This window comes from Echinops telfairi, unplaced genomic scaffold (genome assembly GCF_000313985.2).
Source record: "Echinops telfairi isolate 266 unplaced genomic scaffold, ASM31398v2 ScPeMD7_13;HRSCAF=56, whole genome shotgun sequence".
In the NCBI taxonomy this organism is placed as follows: Eukaryota; Metazoa; Chordata; class Mammalia; order Afrosoricida; family Tenrecidae; genus Echinops; species Echinops telfairi.
The window spans coordinates 90,908-102,004 of record NW_022103910.1 but is presented as its reverse complement, the minus strand read 5'-3'; the positions used below and the strand labels follow the sequence as shown (position 1 = coordinate 102,004).

Genomic DNA, 11,097 nt, shown 5'->3' with positions numbered 1-11,097 from the left:
CTTTGGATCTCCACTCCGCACTCCCCCCATCATTCACTATGGTAAGATTTTTTGTTCTGATGATGCCTTACACCTCCCCCTATGTTTTGATACTGGATTTTTAAAATGAAAATGAGATAATATATATTATTACATTAAAAATATATATCACCATAAAAAAACCCTCCTTTTTGTAATGAATTATTGCTGGCACATAGGTATGCTATTGAGTTTTCAATATTGATCTTTATCCAGCATTCCTCCTACACTTTCTTATTAGTTCTAGTAGCATATCTGTAAAGTCTTATAAACTTTCTAAGTAGAAAATCAATAAAAAAAATAATGACCATTTCTTCTCTTCCTTTATAATCCTATATCATCTATTTTTCTTATACCTGCATGTATTGAATTCTATTATTTTAATAAGGCTTGTAAAAATGCTAATTTTGACATTATTTATAATTATTAAAAAGATATTTCTATATAGTTTTCTTTAATAAACATGAGCTATGTGTTTCATTATATTAACTTCAAAATAATTTTCAGTTATCAGTTTAAGGTTAGAATAAGTAACTTTTGCCTACATCAATATGCATCTTTAAAAAAATGCATCTTTTAAGATCCTTGTATAGTGTATTATACTGGTGGCACTGAGTGGGATTTGAATCCCATTTCATCCACATGGTACAAGATCATCTTTTTTTTAATTAATTAATTTTTTGGTACAAGATCATCTTTGAGACTCATTTTCTTCAAATGTAAAATACTGATAAAAGCCCTTAATTCATAGAATTGTGGATTAACTGAGGTACCAAAGTGGTTAATACATCACAGACTTTTTTTGTTATTGCCATGTTGTTAATGTTTGCATCAAGTTGAATCCAAAATAATGGCCCCATGTGACAGAGTGGAAATACCCCATAGGTTTTGGGGCTGTGAGTTTTATGAAAGCAGATTGCAAGATTTTTCTACTGCAGAGATGCTGGTTGAGTTCAACCCTACTTGATTATCAGCAGTTCAAAAGCACCAGCAGCTCCCTGAAAGAAGGGGTGTTCTACTCTTTTAAAGAGTTACAGTCTTGGAAACTCACCGGGGCAATTCTATCCTGTCCTACAGTCTCTCTATGAGTCACCATTGACTCAATATCAGTGAATCTGGGTAGGGGCTAAGTGACTAACCATGGCACCACCAGAGCTCCTTGTTACTACACTAGAACATAAAATTTCTGGGGTTTTGTTGTGCATATTGCCAAAAAAGAAATACTCACCACCTATCAAACTGTCTATTGTATTATAAATATCTTCAGAGAGTGTAATGTTGGACTCATTTTTCCCTTTTACATTCTTTATTTCATTCTGTATTAATAAAAAAATCAAGGCATTAAAACAAGTCTTAGCATAGCTTCTTTTAAAGAAAGAAGCTTCTTTTTTATAAGCTCCTTTTAAAGATATCTGGGCAACTTCAAAAACATCACAGAAAAATTAAAGTAAAAGGTGAAGAGATTTTCCCCACAAACTTTTGAAGCCCTATTTGACATACATTGCTATGCAATTTTCTTTTAGAAACTTTTGTTGTATGAAAAAAATACTTTCTATTATCCTTCCTCACTGTATATTTCAGCTTCCTTTTGATAAAACCACACTATCAGTCACAATATTTTATGACAAATGAAATCAATATCTACCTATTAGTTTGTTTGTTTTATTGTTTACCTATTTTAATATTTTGCTTTTTCAGGAAGTCAGATCATGTGACAATAAAAGTATTTAGCGATGCAGAGATGAGGCTATAAACATAGGGGTATGTAATAGCACTCATGAAAAGAAAATGGAATTTTCCACAAACTTTTTAAGTCCCCTCATATAAGTGTCATTGATAAATCTTTGATGATTGTTAACTTTAGTGGGAATGGGATTATGGTAGTTGGTATAATGGCCTAATGGTATAAAATAGGGCTTCAATAATAAGGTGAAATCTAATTCAACTAAGGGGGTATTTATAAAAATTCATGTAGGTCTTATCTCAAAGTTTCCAAAAGACAAAAGAGTTTTAAAGTAAATTAGTAGTAAAATTTAAAAAGTAAATTAGTAATATAAATAAGACAGTGAGGAAAATATATTAAATGCTTAAGAAAAATATTGGCAATATCATTAAATATGAGCACCTAAATAATGCTATAGAAATATTGAAGTCAGCTGACTATAAACCTCCATTTGATAAAACTTTTAAGTATTGTTCTACTTGTTGGATCTACTTGAAAGTAATAAAATTATTTATATAACAATTTTATTTCAACTTGCAAATTCAGGCCATTTTTCTTAATAAAAATATGTAAGATACTTAAAAAATAAAATTAGTCACACATGAGGGGATTAAAAAGCTAGGGGGAAATGGAACTGAAAGATATTGGAGTGTTCCCACAAATTTTTGAAACCCCTCATCCATTGTTGTATTTACACTAACTTCTTTTTTTTTTAAATCATTTCTTGGGGGGTTCTTACAGCTCTTATAACATTCCATACATCAACCGTATCAAATATATTTTTACATATGTTGCCATCATCATTTTCTACACATTTACTTTCTATTTGAGCCCTTGGGATCAGCTCTTTTCCCCTCCCTCCTACCCTCTGACACTTGATAAATTATAAATTATTATTATTTTCATATCTTACATCGACCATTGTCTCCCTTCACCCACCTTTCTGTTGTTCATCCCCCTGGTGGTGGGGCACACAAATTTCTTGGCACTGCACTACTCATAGTATTTCAGAGATAATTTGTTAAGTCGAATCATCTGTAATTTTGTTATTTTGACTAAAATATGCATTTTGACTCTTTTGGTCTATTTGATATAAAGAAAAATATTTTGTGCATAATTTATTGGAAGTTGATTAACTGTAATATTATGGTCAAAATAAAATTTTAAATGAAAAGTTTAAAAAAATAATTATAAAGTTAACAACAAAAACAAAAAGACTCAAAAGCCCACTACCCAGTACGAACCACCGTGATCATTTTTTGATGGGAAAAAATGTAGCTGTATTAACATATTTAAGGTTAAATGTCCACTCCTACATGCATTCAATAATTTCACTTGTCCTCTACTGATGAAAATTTAGTTTGCTTTTAATGTTTGGAATAGCTATGAATGGCTCTAAAAATACTTTTATGAATGCTTCTTACAGGTAGAATTGCTAACAACAAAAAAATCACAGTTCAAATTTTTAATTCCTACACATGCATAGCTCCCTAGAAAACTCTACGAACTTATAAGTGAGCCATATGAAACCGCATTTACCTTTTTTGACTCATAGTAAGGCAATTTCATAGGGTTTGTTTTTGTTGTTAGTTGCCATCAAATTGGCCCCCAACTCATGAACTCCTTGCATAATGGAACAAAATGCTGCCTGGTCAGTCCTTCACCATCTTCAAGATCATTGTAGATCACCCTTAGAATGGAAGTTCCATTGAAACTCATTCAACATTAGAACAATATACAAGCCTTCACTTAAGTCAGGCTGGTGGCTGCCCTGCAGCAGTTCTCAACGTGTGGGTCAGGACCCCTTTTCCAGGGGTCGCCCAATTCATAACAGCAACAAAATTACAGTTATGAAGTAGCAATGGAAATAATTTTATGGTTGGGGGGGGTCACCACCACATGAGGAACTGTATTAAAGGGTCACGGCATTAGGAAGGTTGAGAACCACTGCCTTAATGTATACCATATATATTCAAGTATAAGCTGACTCGAGTATCAACCAAGGGACTTAATTTTACGACAAAAACTGTATTAAAAATGTGCTGAAAAGTCTGCTTATACACAAGTATATATGGTACTTGCCTGAATTTGAATCCTGAATCTAACAGGTGAGAAGTCTACCACTCAACCATAACTGCCTCCTGTGTAACCACATATATTCCACCTATTTTTCTGTATTCTTGGCTAATAACTGTTAAATAGAACAACATTCATGAAGATCTTGGGATGTTAATAGCTATTCTGTGAGAAAGAACACTAGGGCATTTACTGAAATAGGAATAGGGTAATTTACATGCAGGTGTTCTCAATGCCATGATGAATGATGTGAACCATATATATATACTGATATAGTGGAAGATGGGCTGGATCAAGCAACAGGCCCCTTATACTTTCATTCTCTGTGGCTGATTTGTTGTGGTTATGTCCCCTGGCTGCTCTCTTGGGACTTTATAAGGTGAGAAAATTATTGTTCACAGGATCATTTTGAACAATCTTTAAAATTCTACCTTTCATTGTACACTAATGGAACTGGGGAAATCAGACTCTTTCTCTCATCTCTGCCTCCACTGGAGAGTCTTTTACTGCTCCTGTTGTTGAAAAAAATTTCATATGCAAGATAATATGATTCCGAATGCAATCTCTAGCTTCTAGAATATATAAACAATGCAAACCTGAGGCAAGTCTGAAATGGTACCGCTGATTTCCACACACAAGGGAGAAGCTGAAGTTAAGTCTTGAGAAAGACTGCTGATATTCACATCTGCTTCTGACATACTTCCTAATATCTTCTTGAGAATTATCCACTTTGAAATGTATAGAATCTGAAGGTAATGACCAAAATTGTTGATAATTCCTGTTCTGAAAAGTTGAATGATGAGGGGACCTCTTAACAATAAAGTAAAACAAGTTTAACTTCTAGTAGTATATACAAAGAGCTACGAGCTATGTTTCCCATCCTTCATGTTAAAATAGCAACATTTACAGTCCCCAAGTTTAATGTCATTTGTCAAGTTATTGGGGAAGATTTTTAGTCTGCATATACCATGTTAGTCAATATTGATTTGGACAAATCCCCAACAAAACTCACCACTGCCCAGTGAATTCTGACTTCGTAAACTTATAAGACAAAGTAAAACTGCCCCATAGGGTTTCCCAGGCTATACATCTTTATGGAAGTCAACTTTATCCCACAGTGATTGAGCAAAATGAAAGGTAATTTCCTAGAAGACATAGAATCCAAAAAGTGAGGGGATCTCTCAGTTATTTAATCAAAATATCAAAAAGACTCTATGTACTTAGAAATTAGGCAAAAGGTAGGGATAAAGTTGGATCATTTATCAGTCCTGATTAGATTACTTGCTTCATTGACTTTTATTTTTATCAAATGATGTTATAGATTTGAAAACAACCCTTGAAGTGGAGTAACGAGTCAATTGTTGTTAGGTGCAGTAGAGTCGAATTTTGACTTGTGGTGACCCAAAGTGAATAGTAGACCTTCCAGGTAAGGTTTTGTAGGCTACCATCTTTGTGGGAGTTGATAGGTCTTTCTTCTACATTGCATTTGGGTGCACTGCATTCAAACTCAGCCTTTTGATCGCAGCAGAGTGCTTAATTGTACCACCAGGGCTTTTTGAGACTTCACAAGACATGGTATTTCTATTTACTTAGTACGTTCTTTTTTGGAAACCAATGATCAATTCAAAGTTAACACTGTAAAATCAGTTTTCTCTCCTTACTTTCCTATCCTCTGGCACTTGAGTTTGAAAATTTTGAAGCACTGTTTTTGGCATGCTTCCACATCTATTAACTTGACAGGATTTGGTAATTGAATATCATCCATGTCTATTCAGCTATCAGTCTCTCTTTTCAAAATTTCCTCATGATCTCTTTGTTCTACCAGGGACCAGGAATCGAAAGCATGTTCAGTCACTCTAAATTCCTATTCTACTTTCCAAGCCTTTCGTATCCTCAACCCACTTTACCTACCGAGTATTCATTCTAGCTCCTAGTACTCATTCTAGCTTATCTTGTTCCAGCTCATTGGAAGACCTCATACTCTACTATCACTTTAGTAATTTGTCCTTGCATAACCTTTCCCAACTCTTCTTCCAATTTTAAAATTTCTTTCAAATCTCACTCTATGTCTCAATATGTACTTGATAATTCAACATGTTGTTTTAATCTTCAACTTTTTTTTTCAAGTGTCAGTATTTAAGCATCTTGGGGGAGGGATAGTCTACTTATTCAATGCTACCTACAGCAAACAAATCAGTGTTGCCCACACAATATTGCTTGAATGAGTTCTGCACTCCAATGATTACTATAAAATCCCTTTCACCTAGTCACTAATTATTTGCCTGGATTAATCACTCCACTTGTTGAAGGTTGTTTTCAAACCTATAGCATCATATGGTAAAGAATAAAAATCAATGAGGCAAGTAACCTAATCAGGACTGATTAATCATCCAGCTTTATGCCTAGCTTTTGCCCAATTTCTAAGCACATTAAAGCTTCTGGCTTGTGGGGAAGAAGACCTGAAAAAAAATCTTATTTTCTTTTCCAAACGCAAAATAGGAAAGGATCATGTATCTTAAAAATTTTGTGAACCCAGAACCCTTAATTACACTTAGCATTTTGTTCACCATTCACCTGGCACTGCAGTCTACCAATTTACTTTTATTGTTATTTTTAAAATAATTTTTTCCATCTCCGATTTCTTTTCAGTACTCTCATTAGATTTAAAAGCATTTATCCAAATGTGTGGGTACCCCAGAGGCATTTTAAAGCTGTTCTGAGACTTTAAAAGAAGTGTCACTGTTACTAGCGAAATTCTAAGGTTTTGAACCTAAGCTTTCTCTTCAACCATCGTACTCTGCTATAACCTTGAAACTACCTATTATATTTTTACTTCAAAACATGGCACTAAACTTTTTAAGTCGCAAAGGTGTTGCAGGTCCATACAGTTTCTTGGGCTTACAATAAGGATTTCGGACTTCCTCCCTCCTCAGTGAGTTTTGCGGGAGGGAGAACACTTATCGCCGTTTTTCACGAATGATTTTTTTTTTTTTTAAATAGCAGTTGGGATCTAGTCGCGTGAGAGCAAGCCTGTTGTGACGTCCGCTGGACCCGGCCAATCTCGTCGAGGTGAGGCACCCATCAGACTCCGGCGGCCTCCGGCCGGGTCTCCGCAAGCAACACCACCCATAAAGCTCTGCAGGTCGAACCTCCGAGATCGACCAATGCGCGCATCCCTGCAGGACAAAATAAAGTGCGACACCACTGGGCAGGCGGCTCAGTTTGTTCACCAGACTCGCAGGGATGTCATTCTCCGACTGTACCGGGAGCAAACTGCTCCAATGAAGCACAGAATAAGGAGGAACTTCCGGTTGGAAGGTGCGTTACCACACACGGGCTTCCTGTCTGGGCGGGACATCCGATCTGGGCGGGGCTTCCGGTCTGAGTGGTGCTGGGTGCCCAGGCAGTGGGTCCTGCTCTGTCACGCAGCACGTGTCACGCGTTGTTGGCATTAGGGTCGCTTGGGTGGCGTTAGAGGTGAGGATCCACGGAGAGGTCATTGGATCGGCAGTGGGTGGAGCCCTCTCCGCGTCGCTCGCCTTCCAGCGTAGGCTGGGCGGCCTCCGGTTTTCTGCGGGCTCGCCACCTGCCCGTCATGGACTACCGGCGGCTCGTGATGAGCCGGATAGTCCCGGGGCAGTTCGACGACGCGGATTCGTCTGACAGGTAGACACTGGCGTTGTTCAGATTCTGCCCTCTCCTCCGCTGCTCCTTAACCAGAGTTGACTTTTTCCTTTTGTTTTTAATGTGGGATTGCTGGGGAGACACGAGGCCTCTCCCAGCCGAGTCTTTGCTCTCTGTTTACAGCGAGGTTAAGGAAGCCAGCTGTTATATCGTTGTGAATGAGGGGGGAGTGGGAGTGGGGACCCAAAGCCCATCTGTTGGTAACCGGACATCCCCTTATAGAAGGATCGCGGGGAGGAGACCAGCGAGTCAGGGTGCAGTGTAGCAACGATGAAACATACAACTTTCCTGTAATTCTTAAATGCTTCCCCTTCCCCCGTCCCCCCTCCTCCCCTGCGCTATCATGATCCCAATTCTACCTTACAAAACCAGCTAAACCAGAGGATGTACTGTACACTGGTACAGATAGGAACTGGAAAACAGGGAATTCGGTACAGATGATCCCTTCAGGACCAGTGGTGAGAGTGGCGATACCGGAGGGTGGAGGGAAGATGGGGTAGAAAGGGGGAACCGATTGTAAGGATTTACATATAACCTCCTCTCTGGGGGAAGGACAACAGAAAAGTGGGTGAAGGGAGGGAGACGTCAGATAGCGTAAAACATGACAAAGTAATAGTAATTTATAAATTATCAAGGGTTCATGAGGGAGGGGGAGAGAGGAAGGAGGGAGAAAAATGAGGAGCTGATACCAAGGGCTTAAGTGGACAGCAAATGTTTTGAGAACGATGAGGGCAACGAATGTACAAATGTGCTTGACACAATGGATGTATGTCTGGATTGTGATAAGAGTTGTACGAGCCCCCAGTAAAATGATTTAAAATATATATATAAAAAAAGCCAGCTGTTAGGGTATTCAGGGTGCCCAGATTGGTAAAGGATGCTGAGACACACAGTTTGGAAATAGGTTTGTCTGCTTTTACTACATGAATACTGAGTACTTGACCAACCAGCACTAGTGTGGGTGCCGAAGAATAAACAAGAGTATTAAGGTCCTACAGCGATGGAACTTGGAATGGAGGAGGTGCAGGGCCAGGTACATAGATTTTACAAGACCAGATTATGTTATGCAAATACTTCACAGAGGTTGGTTTCCTCAATAACAACCGATTAACTGATCTCAATAGCAAAAAGGAGCTAGCCCAGGAAGGGACAGGGTGAACAACATTTCAGGCAGCCAAGACAGCAAGTGTGAAGGCTCAGCGATGACATCCTTCTTGACGGTTAAGGATTATCAAGAAGCCAGATTGCCCAAGGAGTTCCTGGTTGGTGCAGAGGGTTAATGATTTTGTCTGCTAGCTGACAGCTGGAGGTTTGAGTCTACCCAGAAGCACTGTAGAAATATTCATGATACCCTATGCTTCGGAAATTATTGCCCTGAGACAATTTTACAACTTTAAAAACACCACCTGACAGCTTAAAAATAAACAATATAGTTAGCTTAATTAGTAAAATATTTTTGCCTTAAGCTATCTCTGAGATCAAGTTTACAGTAGCAACTTAGAGACTAGATAGGACTGTAGGACAGTGAGCTTATAAGGAAGCAACTGCTCTGGAGGAGAGTGGGAATGGTTGGAAAATTCAAAGAATGCAATCAGTGTCACTGGACTGCACCTGTAGAAGCTGTTGAATTGATGCATGTTTTACTTTGTATATTCTTAATAGCAACAACAAAATAAATAGGATTTTTAAAACAACAGACCTTTGGGGGCAATTCTCTGTCTTGTGAGGTTGCTATGAATTGAAATCCTCTTAATGGCACCCAGTACCAACAACCTAACAATCCTCTCTCTCAATTTTTGATCTCATTCACTGCCATTGCTGACTCATAGTGACCCCCCCTGTGAGTGTCCTAGACTGAAACCGTTTACAGGAGTAGAAAACCCAGTCTTTTCCCTCAGAGCTGCTATTGGTTTCCAACTGCCAACCATGAGGATTGAAGCCCAATGCTTATACCACCAGGGATCTATTCAATTTGTATGGTGACTGTAAATATTTTGTTTATATCTCTCTGCATTAAATATGAATTTCAGAGGGCAATGGTATCTTGATTTTTTTTATTACCAGGATCTAGTACTTAAAAGGTGCTCAATAAAGGGTTACTTAATAAGAAAAAAAGAGAGAATCCTAAAGAGCACAGCTTTATTATTTATGGGATCACCTTGATTCTGAATCCACTTGACAGTCATGGGTGGTAGTTGTGGTAGAGCAGGGGCACAGTGGAGGTTCCTGAGATGACTGGTGGTCAGTGCTGGAAGAGGGGAAGGGCTTGGATCATGAGCCTTTCAAGTTTAGACAGAAAGCCATAGGAGGATTTTAGCAAAGGAGGGACAGGGTCTGACTTCTGATAGAAATCATTATGCATAGAGTGTTGGCCATAATGGAAGCAGACAGGTTTAACAGTAATAAAATAATCCAGTTTAAAGATGATGCTAGCTAGGGCCAGAGGTATGTTTTTTTGGAGGTAGAAGTGACAGGAGTTTGGCAGGAGTTTGGATGTGTGGAATATGAAATGCTGTTTGTGGTTATTTTCTTACTTCATAAGAATTAATACTATGAAGAAGTTATTGATCCATGAGTGGGGTTCTTTTTCCAGTAAATGTTTTTACTAACTGTTGACTGTTCTCTGTGTCATATCTAAGTGTTGCCTTGTCTACACTTACCTCTTTGGCAATTGTTAGCTGCCGTTGAGTCAATTTTGACTCGTGATACAGATTGGAAAATACTTCATAGGATTTTTTGGTATATTCTTATTGAAAACAGGCACCAGCCCTTTTGTTCAGCAGTACCACTGGGTGGAGTCAAATTGCCAATCTTGCAATTTGAGTGCAGGTGTATCGTGTGAAACAAGACCAACACCATCATGGTCGACATACAACATGCTCTAGCAGGGAAACACATTAATTAAAAACAGTCTGCTAAAATTAGAGACATGACTGAAGAAAAAGTGAAGACTTCCCTGAACAAGTAATAGTTAACTGACACTGGAAGAGCGGGTATGGCTTACCCAGAATAATGGAAAGGACCTTTCACCTTTAGCTTCCAGATCAGTGGACAGAAGACCTTAGGGAAGAAGTTAAGTGGGCAAGAAACAGCAGAGTCAGTATGGCTGGAGAATAATATTAACGGAAACAAGAGTGTACTTGTTTACCATCACATTAAATATTGTGTAGATAAACCAGTGACCTCCACCAGTGTGATTTGCCCTGAGGGGACCTTTGGAAATCTCGAGACAGTTTTGGTTACCACAAATGGCTACTGGTCAAAAAACACCAAAAACCAAAAACCAAATGGTTATTGGTATCTAGGAGGTAGATGCCAAGGATGCTGCTAAACACTCTAAAGTGTATAAGACACCTCCTACCATAGAAAATTATCTGACTAAGGTTAAGAAGCCTTGGTACAAATAGAAATTACAACTTTAATATGCCATTCTAGGTTATTGGCAATTGGAGGATGATGATGATGAAATCTTTTTAAAAAACCGAAATCTTCACTGCCATTGAGTTGATGCTGACCTAATAGGACAGGGTAGAAATAACCCTGTGGGTTTCCAAGGCTAAAATCTTTTTTTTTAACATTTTATTAGGGGCTTGTAC

General features: G+C 38.1%; 2 protein-coding genes across 4 annotated transcripts in view; one reads left to right on the top strand and one right to left on the bottom strand.

Moving 5' to 3' along the window:
- Nucleotides 1-4,531, bottom strand: part of CAGE1 (cancer antigen 1) — a 62,090-nt gene extending 57,559 nt beyond the window's left edge. Inside the window, exons 1-2 of the mRNA XM_045287377.1 lie at nucleotides 4,414-4,531; nucleotides 1,247-1,334 (exon numbers count right to left, since the gene is read on the bottom strand). Coding sequence (XP_045143312.1) covers nucleotides 1,247-1,334; nucleotides 4,414-4,515 — 190 coding nt within the window. The 5' untranslated portion in view covers nucleotides 4,516-4,531. The remainder of the gene's footprint in view (nucleotides 1-1,246; nucleotides 1,335-4,413) is intronic.
- Nucleotides 4,532-7,060: 2,529 nt separating this feature from the next.
- RIOK1 (RIO kinase 1) overlaps nucleotides 7,061-11,097 on the top strand; it is a 32,397-nt gene continuing 28,360 nt past the window's right edge. The window contains exon 1 of one of the 3 annotated variants that reach the window (XM_045287378.1): nucleotides 7,061-7,135. Coding sequence is in view for 1 of the 3 variants with exons in the window: in XM_004711640.2 (XP_004711697.1) it covers nucleotides 7,413-7,483 (71 nt within the window). In the remaining 2 variants the exon portion in view is untranslated. The other 2 variants (XM_045287379.1, XM_004711640.2) reach the window with 2 other exon arrangements.